This window comes from Aspergillus clavatus, genomic scaffold (assembly GCF_000002715.2).
Source record: "Aspergillus clavatus NRRL 1 1099423829803 genomic scaffold, whole genome shotgun sequence".
In the NCBI taxonomy this organism is placed as follows: domain Eukaryota; kingdom Fungi; phylum Ascomycota; class Eurotiomycetes; order Eurotiales; family Aspergillaceae; genus Aspergillus; species Aspergillus clavatus.
In genome coordinates this window covers 217808-234026 of record NW_001517096.1, presented here as the reverse complement: position 1 = coordinate 234026, position 16219 = coordinate 217808, and the positions used below count along the sequence as shown (strand labels likewise).

At 51.2% G+C, this 16219-nt stretch overlaps 5 protein-coding genes across 5 annotated transcripts, besides 1 other annotated feature; 2 read left to right on the top strand and 3 right to left on the bottom strand.

Annotated features, from left to right (window-relative positions):
* Positions 1–721: 721 nt before the first annotated feature.
* On the top strand, positions 722–4216 carry ACLA_078260 (phosphoribosyl transferase domain protein; the record flags this gene model as incomplete). The annotated part of the gene is made up of 1 exon (XM_001270503.1): positions 722–4216. One exon carries the CDS (start codon positions 722–724, stop codon positions 4214–4216), a length of 3495 nt encoding a protein of 1164 aa, XP_001270504.1.
* Positions 4217–4764: 548 nt separating this feature from the next.
* ACLA_078250 (uncharacterized protein) lies at positions 4765–6246 on the bottom strand (the record flags this gene model as incomplete). Its single annotated transcript, XM_001270502.1, has 4 exons — positions 4765–5569; positions 5626–5734; positions 5791–5929; positions 5986–6246. 4 exons carry the CDS (start codon positions 6244–6246, stop codon positions 4765–4767), a joined length of 1314 nt encoding a protein of 437 aa, XP_001270503.1.
* A 394-nt stretch (positions 6247–6640) lies between these two features.
* Positions 6641–6666: a microsatellite.
* A 19-nt stretch (positions 6667–6685) lies between these two features.
* Positions 6686–7785, top strand: ACLA_078240 (uncharacterized protein; the record flags this gene model as incomplete). The annotated part of the gene is made up of 2 exons (XM_001270501.1): positions 6686–6861; positions 6915–7785. The coding sequence occupies 2 exons, from the start codon at positions 6686–6688 to the stop codon at positions 7783–7785; spliced, it is 1047 nt and encodes a 348-aa protein (XP_001270502.1).
* Positions 7786–7934: 149 nt separating this feature from the next.
* Positions 7935–9645, bottom strand: ACLA_078230 (oleate hydratase; the record flags this gene model as incomplete). Its single annotated transcript, XM_001270500.1, has 2 exons — positions 7935–9012; positions 9083–9645. 2 exons carry the CDS (start codon positions 9643–9645, stop codon positions 7935–7937), a joined length of 1641 nt encoding a protein of 546 aa, XP_001270501.1.
* A 2843-nt stretch (positions 9646–12488) lies between these two features.
* Positions 12489–14381, bottom strand: ACLA_078220 (putative MFS peptide transporter; the record flags this gene model as incomplete). Its single annotated transcript, XM_001270499.1, has 4 exons — positions 12489–13150; positions 13201–13847; positions 13899–14034; positions 14084–14381. 4 exons carry the CDS (start codon positions 14379–14381, stop codon positions 12489–12491), a joined length of 1743 nt encoding a protein of 580 aa, XP_001270500.1.
* Positions 14382–16219: the final 1838 nt, after the last annotated feature.

Below are 16219 nucleotides of genomic sequence, written 5' to 3'. Positions count from 1 at the left end.
CCGTGAATTGCTCTAGGTTCATGCAGCTAAGAAGATGTGAGGCAGATAGCATATCATAATTTAGCATAATAGCTCCACACTAGGCCCCCGTCACGGCCTACTTTGGTCTATCTATGGTATCTAAGGGTGGCTACTTTCCCAGCCATACTCTGGTATATCTCCAGCTTTCCTATGTATAATACACCTATAGCTGCTTGTGTTCTTAAGGTGTAGATCCTTACTCTCTTGATATGACCCCTCAATCTGTGCACCGCTCGTGAGGATGCTTGCTGGGATGACCATTTCCTGACTCGTCCACGATAGCTACAGATGAACTCATGGAGCCGGTAGATATGGATAAGAGGACAGGATTGGCTCAAGCTCTCCTAGACTTATGCTTTAGTATCCCAGCTGTATTCATGTATGACTATTATTCCTGTCCTAATGCTGTACGAAAGTAGATAATGAGGTGATGAACACACTCTACTCTCTCTTGCTGAGAGCATGCATAGTCAGACACGCACAGACAGTGACTTCTAGGGTCCATACATGCAAGTAGCTCAAGGGGTCCGCCCGCACTACGTGGTCAAACAACAATCTGTGGTGTATCCTCGCCCTGCACGGTGATCCCGGTCTAATAGGCTCACGTGGCTTTGCTTAGCCGCTGCCCAGAGGCTTCATTCACTATTTCTGCGAGGCCCGCGTTGGCCATTGTCACCACCCACACAACTCTCAAAGCGATATGGCCACCCTCGATGCCCTCAAGTCGGTGCTTAGGCAAAGAGCAACAACGACGGCGACAGCAACGGCAGGATACTTGAAGCAGTCGTTATCCGACACACAGTACAGCGCTGGCTTTGATATCCTAGCGCGGGAATCATCATACCATGACTTCATTATCCCTCAACTATCTCAGCTGCTAGCCCCTCTCTTCAACTCGCGTATCCATATCTCGGTGTTAGAAATCGGACCTGGCCCGAAGAGCGTACTCGGATATCTGCCCCGTTGTCTGAGACAGAAAGTCACGAGGTACACTGCTTTTGAGTCTAACGGCCTGTTTGCTACAAAATTAGAAGAATGGCTTTGCCCTGCCTTGGAGGCAGAGCCTCCATTTCCATGCTTGGAAAGACCTCCTGACATCCACCGGATCCCGTTTGCCTTAAACAGCAATAGAGGAAGCGGTACTGATAACAACATGGGCGCTAGCAATGAAAGATTCGACATCGTCTTATTCTGCCATAGCATGTACGGCATGAGACCCAAAGACAGATTCATCAAACAGGCACTGGACATGCTTGTTCAGCGACCCGATGGCGGAATGGTAGTTGTTTTCCATCGCAATGGGGCGCTGCACGTTGACGGATTAGTGTGCCAGCGGATGGCTTCTCATCCTACCGGGACCGTTTGCGTAGCAGACGATGACGAGGCACTGGACAATTTCGCTACTTTCATCGCAGGGTACGTCGTGCAGGATACGGATGCCAACAGAGCTATCCGGGATGAATGGCGTGAGGTGTGCCGTACCTTGGGCCGTCGTGACGAAGCCTACCCAAGCCATCTCTTGTTCAGCTCCCCCAATGTCATGGCGATTTTTACCAAGCAGGCAACCACGCTGCCTGAGCTGACTGCTCAGGTGCCGCTAGTGAAGGATAAGATAGTCAAGAACCGGGAGGCTCTCTTGCAGCGTTCAGCGGCCGTTGTAAGGCCGACAGAGGTCCGACACGTTCAGCAGTGCGTTCAATGGGCTCTTAAACATGGGGTTGGCCTGGCCGTCATTGGCGGGGGCCACAGCGGCCACTGTCTATGGTCCAACGTCGTCTCGGTCGACATGGGGGCCTTTGACCAATTGCACATTCTCCCAGGCGGCGAGGACGGAGAGCAATCCGGTTCTGGGGTTGATTCCTTGGTCGTCGCCGAAGCCGGCTGCAAGACGGGTGACATCATTAGCAAGACCATGGCGGCTGGTATTACAGTGCCCTTGGGATCCCGTCCAAGCGTAGGCGCAGGGCTGTGGCTACAAGGCGGCATCGGGCACCTAGCAAGGCTGCATGGGCTCGCATGCGATGCCATTGTCGGTGCTGTAGTGGTCAGTGTTGACTCTGGCGACGTGCTTTATATCGGCTGTGTACCAAGTCAGCACCGGCCGGCCGGCGCCGTGCGCCCCAAAAACGAAACTGATTTCTTATGGGCGCTGAAAGGGGCTGGGACCAACTTTGGCATCGTAGTCAGCGTTACTTTCAAGGCTTACACGGCTCCTATCTACTCAACGCGAGACTGGATTATCCCGTTGGGCGACGGTCTCGACGCGCGGCTCAAGCTTCGCAATTTCGATGAATCTGTCGCTAGCAAGCTTCCCCGACACTGTTCTGCAGATGCGTATCTGTACTGGGATTCTGCTCAGCTGCATCTTGGCGTGACCATGTTCGAGTCTTCCACGACGAAGCTCATCTCTGAAACGCCCCTGTCCACTCCCCCGACTGTGGTCGCAGCCTTGGGACCAGAAGACAATTTCAAGGCGGCCATTGATGGTGTTGGTTTGTTCGAGGCTGAGATTTACATGTCCCAAATGCACGGCGGGCACGGCGGCAGCAAGACTTCCGCGTTCAAGCGATGCTTGTTCTTGAAAAACATCGGAACAACGAGAATTGCCAGTAAGCTAGTGAAGGCTTTAACAACTCGTCCCACGCCACTCTGCTATCTCCATCTGCTGCACGGCGGTGGAGCGATCGCCGACGTCGCGGATGATAGCAGTGCCTTTGGTTGTCGAGACTGGGACTTTGCCTGCGTGGTGACCGGCGTGTGGCTCCGCAACCAAGATGGAACTGAAGTCGCTCAAGCTGCCAAGCAGTGGGTATACGATGTCGCCCGGGACTTGTTACCCGTAAGTACTGGGGCTTACAGCACGGATCTTGGGCCAGACCCGAGAGACGCCGCGCTGGCAGCCAAGGCTTTTGGTCCAAACCGGCCCCGTTTGGCTCGTCTCAAGCACAACTTAGACCCTCACAATGTGCTGGCGTACGCCTGTCCGCTCCCGGAAACACCAGTGGAAACGAAACTGATCATTCTCGTCACGGGCGACAGCTGCGCCGGTAAAGACTATTGCGCCGAGATATGGGTCTCTGCTTTTACCGAGTACGCCCACAAACGCCTCACAGCGCGCTCAGTCAGCATAAGCGATGCGACCAAGCGGGAATACGCGGCGCAGACCGGTGCCGATCTCAACCGCCTGATTCGAGATCGTGCCTATAAAGAGCAACACCGGCCGGCATTGACATCCTTTTTTCAGGACCAGGTACAGCATCGACCGCAGTTGCTGCAGGAGCATTTTTTGGATGTGGTGCACGGTGCGGTAGATGTGGATGTGTTGCTAATCACCGGGATGAGAGATGAGGCGCCAGTCGCGGGCTTGTCGCATTTGGTGCCAGACAGCAGACTGCTCGACGTTCGCGTCCAAGCGAGCGAAGAGACGCGGCGTGCTCGCCGAGGATGCTGCAGCAGCGGTGACGACCGTAACGACAACAAGGACAGCAACAATGGCGGGCTGAATCCGACGGCCTTGGACTACCGTCCCAGTTTCATCTTCAAGAACGATGCGCCTGGAGACGAGGCAGCAAAAAAGCTTGCCGAAGAGCGACTGCTTCCCTTCTTCCATGAAGACCTGCAGCGACTGGCTAGCATGGTGCGCTCAGTTCCCGACTTTCCACGCCCGGGCATCAACTTCCGCCACGTGCTCGACATCTCGCAACAGCCGGGTGGACTGGCGCTGTGCACGTCTCTACTACAGTCGCACTTCATGGGCGAATGGGCTAAGGTCGATGTGATAGCGAGTTGCGAGGCTGGCGGCTTTGTCTATGCATCAGCATTAGCCCTGCGGGTCGATGTACCCTTGGCATTAATTCGCGAAGCTGGCAGGCTGCCTCCACCGACTGTTTCCGTCCTCAAGCCTACCTCGCATATCTCGTCGTCAGTATGCAACGGCTCGGGAGAGAAAAGCATCGAAATCGACCGGGATTTGATCCCCAGAGGCGCGTCGGTGGTGGTGGTGGACGACGTGCTTGCGACTGGAAAGACACTCCGTGCGGTCCTCCAGCTACTAGAAAAGGCAAATATCAAGGCAGAGGATGTGAGTGTCATTGTCGTGGTCGAGTTCCCGGTTCACCGTGGCCGGGAATTTCTGCGGCAGCATGGCTTTGGGAGAGTCAACATCCAGAGCCTTTTGGTCTTTGGTGGTGCTTAGAAGATGATGAGAGTATATCTTGAAAAGGTCTGTTCATTCTTAGGTAGTGCATTGATTCTTCAAAATATCATAAATCTACAGTTAGATAGCTGGTTCAGTCTCTATAAAGTCTCCGTTAATAGCTTCTCCTGGTGAAGGTTTCTCTTATACCCAAATGAACCCTATATAAGAGACCAAGGGCTCATAACCATATCCTACGTATATACATTAAAAGCATCTTTATGATCCTTGCACTTGGCACCTAAAACTAGCCCGTGACCAAAAAGTGTCTGTGACCTTTGAGATCTGCCTGTTAATGTTCAGCGGCGAGTTCTACGCTGGCATTTTTGTCGATTATGTTTATACCGATTCCCCTGGTCTTGATGAAGGTGAGTATCCCTCTCTTTTGGAGGCGTGTGCTAGTTGATTTTAAGGCTGGTGGGACGCTTAGGAAGAAGTACAGCAAGCATGAGCGGAAGGATACATAGCTGTTAAACAACAGCGATAATATAATCTATTCTTTGGTCTTTGTATCTATGAAGCATGATATATACATATTCTATCCATCTCTACCAAACCTTAGACCTCCGAGGCGAAGCACCGATGTGTTTCTTCCACTGCTCGTCAACACGGACGCGCTCTCGATGAGGCACTTTCCCCCACGCCTTTCGAAACTGCGACACTCGGGAATCCCACATGAAGATCCTCGCATCGAGGAACGCCGCACTAGCTTCAGCGCTCTCCTTGACCAGCTCCATCGGAATCAAATGCCCGCACGGAAGCACAACCTCCTGCACCATCCCACGCGCCAGCCCACCACTCCCTCCCACCCCAGTCCCTGTCGTCATCACCTTGTCCCGCCGCGCAGCCGGCAACGACAGATCCGACTTCTCCCCAAACAGGTAGAGAACGGCAGGCTTCACCTCCGGCAGATGCCGGAACATCCACGCCGGCTCGGGCCGATGGAACGAAGAGCCATCAATGTCATCCGGGTGCATATCCTCCTCAGGCGTGCCACGCGGCAGACCCGATCGCTCATCCACATACGACGGACGCATAAAGTGAAACAGCTCCTGCGCCTTCGTCGTTGTCAGCGTCACAGCCGCCGGGCCTGTTTCCTGCGTAACCGGGTACAGCTCCGTGGGGAGGTTGCGGAGGCCATACTGCACCCATTTCTCGAACACGCGAGGGTCCCAGGCCTGGTAGAAGGGGTTGGATTTGAACTTTCCGACGGCTTGCTCGCGTGAGCACCACAGGTCCTGGCGATAGGTGGATGCTTGGGCGTATTTGTGGTTGGGGTTCTCGCACTGGATGACGGGGTCGAAAAGGATGAGGCCCTCAAACAGGGACGGGTGCAATAGAGAGAGATGGGCCCTTTGCCTTGTTACTACGGCGATTATCGTCAGAAAGGACATGGAAAGGAGACGTACAGTTGCGCCCCGCCCAGGCTGTGGCCAATGCCTACTAGTGGCTGTACGATCTGGTCTTGGAACTGATTGATCATGGAAAGAAGGTCGCGACTGTGGTCGAACCAGTCCGCTAGGACAAGTCAAATTGTTTAGTTCAACCCCGCCGGGCAGGATGGGATGACTTACGATCGTCGCCCAGGATTGACTGGTTCAAGATCCCGCTTTGTCCCTGCTGAGCGACATCCGCAATCCAGATGGAGCGAATGCGTCGATTTTGGCCACGGAGTTGCTCATAAATGTTGTCCCAGAGGGGCTCATACAATTCCTGAACCGGTTAGAAGTGTATACAACGTGAAGCATATTCGCGGGGGTTCTTTCTACCTTTGGAAACCCATTTGCATGGGCCCCGATGATGGTGACATCTCCTTCCCGTGGGGAAGAGTTGTCAAGCGGAATGTACTGCTTCACAGCCAGCCTGAGCTGATTCTCATGCCCGGCTTTGACGGCACCCGGCCGCTGCCGCACATTCTGGCAGCGGATGGTATGTTCAATGGCGCGGAAGTGGGATATACGTCGTATGGAAAGGAAGCCAGGTCTATAGGGTGAGGGGAAATGAGCACGTCTGCTCAGCAAGGCGGCCATTGGGGGGGTAGATGCAAGACAAGCGATTTGGATATTTACCCGTCTATCAGCCACAATGGAAACCTTTTCTTGATTCGAACATTTTGATATCGTAACAAATTCATATTTCATATACGGATTCGCCGGGCTTAGAGTGAAGCTTTACCAGTCCACCAATTTGACTCCTATGGATGTTAAAAGCAATTGATCTATTACGTGTAGGGATCGATTCCACGTCATGTTACCTATCTACACATCACTCATAATGTCAGTTTCTGCTTAACCGAATGGGACCAATTGTGAAGGATTGGGAGTCTTTGGGAAATATCTCTGCTATAGAGATGAGTGATAATGGGCCGGTCAAACCAGATACATATTTATAGAGATAGATACCGGGCATCTCCCCTATGCCAGTCTTCATCTTCATCTTCATCTTCATCTCTTTCCAACAAGCAACAAGATGACCAACGATACCAAATTTACGACTATGCTAGGCGCCGGAGCCTATAATGCAAACTCGAGCCTACAACTCAAAGCAGTGGAAGCATGCTTTAAGTTATTGCCGATCACTAAGCCACACCTCAATTCTGAGATCATAACGATTGTGGACTATGGATGTGCAGAGGGGTTTAACTCGTGAGTATTATCAGGGTCAGGGCCAGGAACAGAAAAGACTCTAATATCTGCAGAATTATATTTCTTGAGAAACTTGTGGAGATGTTCTCCCTCCCCTCATCATTGAGTATTATTTTCAATGATACGCCTGCAAATGACTTCAACAGTCTGGCTTCAACTCTATACGCTAGTTCCCTTGTGACCACCGACAGAGTCGGCCCTCGCATTATGCCGTCTTTTGTTCCCATGAGCTACCTCGAACAAGTCCAGCCTACCAATTCCGTCGATATCGGGCTATGTCTTACTTCTCTGAACTGGCTGTCCTGTTTTCAAAGCATCAGGAGTTCCCCACTTAGCGAGGCCCAGGTTTCAGCCGTGGCAAAGCAGGATCTGTCCACCTTTCTCGGTGCCCGTTACCAGGAGTTTCATCCTGGCGGAAATCTCATTCTTTCCATCCCGATCGACGGAGAAATGACCCTGAAGGCTGTTCATCGGGCCCTTGAGAGGGCTATTCACACCACCTTTGGCCAGTCGGTGGCTGCCGCATATCAATGTCCATCGTACTTTCGACAGAGTGAAGAAATATCTTCAGTCCTTCAGGCATTTACCTCCAAATGGCGGGTCATCAGCCAATTTGAACAGAATATTGAACATCCCGCCTCAGCACAATTCCGAGCGTCTCTGATGGAAGGCCCAGATCAACCCAGCCAGGCGGCTCTCCAGGCCTGTGTGAAGGCCATTTGCTCGTTTATCCTTGCTGTGTTTGGTCCGACAATCATCAACACAGCTCGTGCTTTTGGTGAAACATCGGCGGATGGGAAGACTCAAACCAACCAAGAGCTTTTGGAAATGATTGCGGATGCATATCAAGAGGAGCTGCTCCAGGTCGATTGGAGAAGACCCGTGGGATGTAGATTCAGTTTACTGAAGCTGCAACGGGTCTGATGGTTCATAAATTGGTGAACCAGGGCAAGTTTTCCTCCTCGCCAACCTCTGGAGTTGGGGACTGGGTCAATGCAGAGATATTTTTACCAGCTATGCATATTCATTACATTAACCTGACTTTCATTCTTCACCATCATTTGTGGTATCCATCAGAAACAAAGGAAAGAACCAAGGAATAGTGCAGAGAATGATAATCTACAGGAGAGACCCTGACCAACCTCAACTCCCATGAGTCTAGAGACGGCTATCTCTGCTGAACGTACACTGTAGCTCACATCTACGGAGCTGATATGTGGGATCTCCACAAACTGGCCGACTAGGCCGATGTCGCAAGTGCCCCTTGGTAGGATCTCAGGACGGTCGTTCTGGGCACGAGCCAGTAAGGATGCGCTCATTCGCGGCATCAGTCGCGGGATTGTCACGGTACTTTGTCGATCTGGTGGGCGCCGTATGTTCAGCTGCCATAGCATTTCAGCCAAAATCTCTTGGCCGGAACATTGAAGCATCGGTTTCTTCACATAGTCCCCTTTCCGGGCGGGTAAGGTAGCAAAGCCCCAGATGACACGCACACTTGGTGGCTGGTCAGAGAAGACGGGTTGCATTGGAACACAGATATTCATCCTCCACTGACTTTCCTGGAGAGAGATAAAAATGCCCGCCTCAGATTGATGGTCTGACAAGGACCAGAGGTGCTGGAAAAAAATCGCGTCCCCAGTCGTGATGGTGAAGGACTCGAGCAGAGACTCGGATTCGCGAGTGCAGAATTGATAAGGGTCCCCAAATCGGGCATCGCTGTTTCGCAGTGCTAGCCACAGGGACCAATTCTCATCGAGAGGCTCTCCCAGTTCCAGTAAATTCCAGACGGGCGGATGATCATTCGTGCCTGCGATGGATTCGGAGACAGACGACCCTACTGTCATGAGGATAATATCATCCCTCCCCAAATTCTTGGCCAAGTGATTTCCATTCTGCACGATCTCCAGTCGGGTGATTGACTGCTGCTGTCGATCATCGCTATGTGTCACAATGTTTTCCACCTTGGTATTGAATTGATAGTCAACATGAATGCTCCGGAGATAGAGAAAGATTGGCAGAAAAATCGACTCATGCTGATAGTACCCGGTGATATCTAAACAAGTTAAAAGGCTCAAACTGCGATGATCATGGAAATATTGCAGGAGAGAACGTTTGAGTTCAAGGGCGCTGTGCCAGGGCTGAAAACAGAATCTAGGCTCAATCATCAGTCTTTGTTCACGCAAGAAGCGTCTTTTACCTCTCAGACTGGTGTGAAACTTACTGGGCGGACCAGACTGCCCAAAAGATGCTGTGAAAGAAGCTTGCATCAAAGTAATCCTTAATCGCATTTCTCCTGAGCTGCCTTTCACTTTTCAGCAAGAAGCACAGTAATTGTATCCGGTGTCTGAAGCTTAAATTGAGGGAGGCTGTGGGCACAGTCCGTAGCTTCCCTCCTCTCTGAACCATAAAGGATGCTCGGTGACTGTGTGACAGTGCTGTTCGAATTGCTGACTGGGATCGGATCTCGTCGAGAACCGACTTTCCTTGCCCCCAGGTGGATGGAATTGAGGCGAGAAGCTTTTCTAAAGGTGGCCCAACTGGAACGGGCAGGCACCCAGCAAACTGATCATACCCACGAACAGGATCGCCTCTTTGGTGTATGGCGTCCAGTAATGAGGTATGAGAATCCAGAATATGCACTTGGCCAGGCGGTACTTTTGCGTTCACGACGAGATAGAATGCTGATGCCAGGGCTGATATTCCGCTACCGAGAATCCATGCCTCAGTTTGCTCTGGATCACGTTTCTCCTGCCTATTATCAGGTCGGCCACAGAATGTCCTCATATTCTATAGAAAAGGGATGAGAGGGGGGATTTGACGCATGATTGGTGTATCAAAAAGAGGGGAGAGAAGGGGATACGAAGAAAATCACCAGGCTTATATAGCAGAAAACACAGTAATAGGAACTGGCGCACTCACTACCTTCTATCTGATATCTCTTTAGTGAGGTCATGACTGAGCCCTACACTCCAAAGCAGAAGAATTTTCCCAAAGATTAGACAGGAATCTAACCATGGTTTCCATGTAAACTCCATCTCTTCAACATCCTAGTCAAATCTAAGATGCCGCTCCAGTCATCAATATCTGAAAAAGTTGCATTGGTTCGTACATGGTGGGAGAGTGCCCGTATAAACGAGAAGATACATTACTCCATACATTCGTCAGGTAATTGCTCAGCCCAGCAAAGCAATCCCCTTCCTCGAAATAGTTCCTAAGTAGTATGTTCACTACGGATGAGTGATGATGGGTCTCGGCCGCGTATGCAACTTTAGTCCGCTAAGCTCATTTCTGTCACACTCATCCATGGACCGCATGAAGAGCAGAACGCCACTAGCCAGGACACCTCTCGAACTTTCCCTCTGGCCTTCTGGACTGGCCTCGGTCTTTGCTTAGTGGATCTGAGTTTTAATGAGGGTTGGCCCTTTGACAGCCCTGGACAGCTGGGACTGGGAGTGCCATGGGGCAGATTCTACTGTCAGTCTTTTTCACCTGGCCATTGCCACTGACACAGTAGGACTAAAACGCGGCACTAGGAGGAATCGAGTCGATCTGACCGTCTCCACAGCCTTCAGAAAGGTGTCCTTCCCCGCGACATCTCCACGAACCGTTATAATGGATCTGGAACGGGGCCACCCTAAACATGGCTATGAAATATGACAGCGATCATTTGGTGGACAAGACCTCTCGATAGCCATGGATCAATGGTCTGATGATCTGTTGACCTCCTTTTTAGCTATCTGAGTTTTTACTACAGGCAGCTCTTTTTTCTTTTTCTTTTTCTTTGGATAACACACCAAAAGAGACTTCATACAACAGGCAAAGGAGGGGATGAAACCTCCAACTCAGCATTGATAGCCCATGCAGTCCTTATGAGTTATTCCCATCATTCACGATTTCAATTCACATCATTTCCCACGCCAAGACATTCCGCTCCAACTGTTGACCTTTGCTCTACTCATCGCGGGTCTCGGGCTGGGCATCTACCTCGGCATCGACTCCGACCCAATGGGAAACTCCCACCGGGTCATAGGTCTGGTCGTTGTCGGCATGCTGCTGCTCTTCCAGTCGCTTATGGGTCTAATCCAACATATCTATTTTCCGCGCACAGGTGCGACGAGTATCCATCGCCTTCTTTTTGTATGATTCTCCGACATCGTCGAATGGTGGTGTGGCATGTCCAGGCCATGATAGACGAACAAATATCTTTATAAGAGCTATCTTACCTGGACAGATCTAAGGTACCCTACATATGGGGTGTGATATTTGATACAGGGAGTCATGTCTTCTTTTGTGATGTGGAATCACTTATTGGATAGCACTAGTAAAGGAACCTATACATACTAGCCAGAGTACCGCCGTTGAGGAAGAGGAATTGAATGTTCTGAATGTCCTTTACGCAATGGGTTGAAACTATCACTAATCTTTGAATTTCAAAGAGTTCATTACACTATCAACTAGTAGGCCAAGCCTAACCTTACTGTACCTCCACTCCATGTAAGTAAGTGCCTTCAGGCTCCAAGACCAAGCTAAGATTCTCATAATGGAGATTCCAAGATACACTAAACTACATGGCCTTAGACACACTTAGCAGGCTACTCTACGAATCTGCAATGCCCTGGGAGTCTGGATAAGTAAGCATAAACAAACGAGCCTCGGCTATCTCAACTGGACAGTGTGGAGTTGCACGTCCTCCACCATATATGATATCTCACATCATCCCCTGGTAAGTGACTAGGTAACTGAGCTCACTCATCATTTTCTCCTTTTTGTTCCCTTCCCCTTCCCTAAGGAAACCATGGAGAATATTGTGAATAATACTCATAGATCAGTGAATCTCATGAGCGTGAACACAGTCCAGGGGAGCTAGATATGTAGATTTGTATGATGATATTGATATCATGATGTCATTCATCTCAGCCATTTCCGTTACAGGACATGTATACCTGGGCTCATTGTCATTCGCCTGTCGCTAGTGTGTGCGGTCTCAGCATCGCGACAGTGATGTGGCTTTGCCTCGTAGGAGCAAGTCTCCAGCGATTCAAGTCGGGAATGCCCGTGGCGAGGAGTAGCAGTTTGGCGGTTGCCGCAGCGTGTCATCCGCGGTTTGATCCGAACTGTGATGGAGAGGCGATGGGCTAGCGTCATGACGTGGAGTTGGGAGGTGAGGAGACTATGGCACTTTGGCCGGTTCAAATGGGGGGCTATCCCAGTTGATGGTCATATTGGGCATGGTAGCTTCACATCGGGAGACGTTGAGCTGGCTGAGGAGGGGAGCTGTGCTGATATTACCTCTGGCTCTTGGCCACGATCATCACTACCCCTACACTCCCGTCAGTGATCCTGACTCAGGACATAGCCTTGCAGTCAAGAAGGGGTGCTGTAGTGGCCCGACTGAATAGTACAATAAGTAGTACTCTAACAGGTGGAAGGTCATATCAGGTCGCGCCTGTGCAGGTTATGTGGGAGGTCGACTCGGGATTATTTCTGCGAGGAAAACCAAACCCACAACGTCATGTATGACTCGCCGCACATGCTTTGAACATGCACGCGATGTGCTCGGGTAAATTCTATATCGAAGGATACATAGCATTGAAAACGACATGTAGGCGTGGTCAACCACCGGCTAACTACTGATAATTCTTCTCATCCGTCATATACTCCTCATCGTTCAGATGCCAAAACTTCCACCGGAAGATAACCATCTGGATCGCCAAAGCCACCGCAGGCGCAGCCCAGATCCAGATCAGCCACGGGTCTTGAGTGACGGGGATCAGGATCTCGCCGATAGCACTGCTCAGTGCGTTCATAAGCAGAAACACGGCCATGACCAGGCCCCGCATGCTCGGCGGCGAGCGCGAGTACGCCAGCTCGTACGCCGTCACGTTGCAGAAACACTCGGACAGCGCCGAAAGCACCATGATGGGGATCTGCCACCAGATGCTCAGCGGGCTGACGTCGTCGCAGGTGGAGGAGTTGTAGCCGCACGGCGACGTCTTGTACACGCGCCACTGCACCAGGGCGCCGACCACGCTGGAGGCCGTGGCGAGCGCGAACCCGAACATGATACGGCTAGCGGGGCCGAAGGGGATGCGGTAGTGGGCCAGCGTCGGGTAGACGACGTATGAGAGGAGCGGAACGGCAACGATGATGGTCAGCGCGTTGAAGTTGCTGAGCAGGTCGTTGGGGGCGCCGTTGGTGGTCATTGCCGCGCCCTGGTTGGTGGACACGGAGCCGATGCCGCCATCGTTCAGGTTCCAGATGGGGAAATAGAAGAAGACCTGAGTGGCCACTGTCTGAGGTCAGCATGCTTCTCTGGTCAATTGAGTGAAGATGTTCTACCCAGGGTTCGTTTGACATCGTCGACCAGCTTATCGCTCCAGTCCACGTGGATCCCCTTGCTGGCAAGTACGCTGGGCTTGGCCGCCTCCCAAAAGTCCCTTTTCCACGCACGGTACTTGTTCTCACGCAACGCAGTAGATATAATCTTGACAGCCTTGCTGAGATCGGAAGTTCCGCTCGGGGGCTGCTTGTACGTCTTCTTGTAAACCAGGGCCAACACCACCGGTAACATGAAATAGATCGCTCCCGATAGCAGAAAGGCCAGCCAGAACCCAATGTACTTCTCCGTGTATGAGGTCGCAAGCATAAAGAACGCGCCAATATTCACAAAGCCGTAGAAGATGAGCATCGTCCGCGTGGCTGTAGCCTCAGGATCGACGATGACCTTCTCCCCGGATTTGAGCACCTTGGTATACTGCTTCTGGTGCCGGTTTTGATCGAGAATCGTAGGCGCAATGTTCGGCTTGAAGATCCCCGCTCCCAGCGCAAGGACTAGCAGTCCGATGATGAACGGTGGCGCGGCATGTCCAGTTCCCTTCTGCAGAATGGATGGGATGGCCCCGATGATCTGGATAATATGTGCGATACCGCAGAGGGCGACACCAATGCAAATGGCTTTATACCGACCAATATGCACATCAGCCCACCTATATGTCTAATGTGAGCTCTATACACCCAGCGCTTATGGTGTAGCGTACCATCCACCGAAAATAGGAAGCACATAGGCTAGGAAGCTGAACAACAGGACAAGACCTTGACTCGCCTGTTGGCCCATTCCCAATGCGCCGGCTGTTTTTTGCGTGCCACGAGGAGGCGCACCGGCTCCATTGCCACCTGTCTGTGTCAGTAGACTTCAGGGACATGACAGGAGGAGGATGCCTACCCTCTGGAAGGGGGAACTGGATGAAGTTCGAAAACACATTCTTCGCGCCGTAGTATGACGCTCGCTCCGCAAATTCAACCAAACATAGCGAGAATGAAACCAAGGGTAGCGTTGCAGCAACTTTTCGCAGAGTCTCCTTCTCTTCCTCGGTCGGGGCGGGGTATTCGTCGCTGTCAGTCGAAGTAGGACTAATCTCGTAGTCGTGCTTTTCGATGTCGTGCTTCGTTTCCCCCGGAGGGAACGTGGTGATCACGTCTCCAGTGATGTTTTCGCCTGGTGCAGCTGTGGAAGTCAGCATGGAACGTCCGACAGAGGTAACTACTCACACATCTCGATGCGATAGTGATCTGCGCTATGAGGCAACTAAGGGGGCGGACAGACGGGCTCTTTATCGGCCTGTAGATGTCTACGCCATGCAGGCTTATTCGACGCAACATCGGACACCGTCGGTCAGTTCGCTAAACAGATATCAAGGACGAGTTAGCGCCACGATGCTGCATTACTTCTGGCGTTAAGTCAAGATCGATGTAACCTTGCCAGGGTCATTTCTTGACATGCTTATCACTGTATTGGCAACTTGGCGTACGATATCACTTTAGTGTACTATCACGTCATCAAACATCTCGCACATTCGTTAAGATTGTGTTGCGGGATGTTAGATTTACCTAATAATACAGGGGGCAGCTGAGGATTTTGTTTCTCGATTCTTGCACCATCGGTTTGTGTCAGTTGCCCATCAAGCTATGCGATGGACATGGTTTTGCTGCATTCCTGAGACTGGCTGGTCAGTCCAGCTGGGAGGGTTCGACTTCGGTTGCACGCGGCCTCATTGGGCGGCTAGGCACAGATTGCAGGGATGTTGATAGTCCTTCTTGTGTCCAGTAGTCGACAATATCGACGAGGCACCTGGCAATCTTCGATAGCTTGACACACCCCCCACCTGATACGTAACCCCCTGAATCCTCGACTCAGATAGCGATATTTCTTCTGAAAGCAGGGCCGCCGCCCCTTTTGCTCTCTCTTTCACGAGCATTAGTTGATGAGAACTGCTTCCGTGGGTCTCTCTCTTCCATCATTCAGTACGGCTTGTTCACTCTGAAGACCCTCCGTCAGAGTCAAATCCGAATCTCATGACGACCCCCTGTCATAATTTTAGCCAAAATCACACTATTCCGCACCGTGCACCATTGTAAGAGGGTCTGAAACAGATTAGCCACTGTTTACCAGAGACTGGTTTGGTTGTGGGTCAGGGGCTGGCCCACTGCTCGGTGCCAGTAAGCATGCTTGTGTTGCTTAACTCATCACCCAGTGTCTCCATCCGCAATAAGCTTATCTGGTAGACACTGTCCCCATCTGCAGACTGTCTGAACATCCATAAACCTTTGATAACGCTGTTGCTAGAAGCAGCGACCCAGCCAGAGCTACACAGGCCCTTCTGTGAAGCTTAACTGCAAAATTTATCTTGAGTATTGATGATTGTCCAGTCGGTTTTTATTATCTCAATGTTTTGAGCACCATATTGTTTGCTGTATCTTGCTATAAGTTTGGCAGGGCAGCCAGGAGATCTGCCGCGCAGAGATTGCCCTCACCACTTATGTCACTCCGGATTGAATAGTATGGCCGAAGCATCAAAGACAAATGAGGTCAAAATGACAAGGACCAATATATGCTTCACAGACTCACCTTTCTCCTAATGGTCCAGTCATTGAAGGCAATCAAATGTTTATTGAATGCATTTGAGCTATCCTTCAAGGCAAGTCTCTGGAAAATTTCGCACAGATAAGCTTGAAAAAGCTGTTGAATTGCACATCTTCGTAAGTCGACATGTAGCTGCAGATGCAGCGAACTTTGATATTTGTCGATCGATTGTAAGGCAGCATGTCATCAGAGTGACCAGGCGCAGTTGAGCCCTCACAAGATGTAAAGACTTGCCCCCGAGAGTTCCATGCTGTCGTGTATTGTGTGATACCTACTTGTATTCCCTGAAGACGAACAATTGCTTGAGAGTTGCTGCTATGAGGGTCTCGACTCGGCGTTTCAGCAGGTAAGCTTCAATCTGTCAGCCCATGGATGGTCACTGGCAATCAATAGTATGACAGACTCCCCGACCCTAGTCAGTACAATTCCATAGTCCAT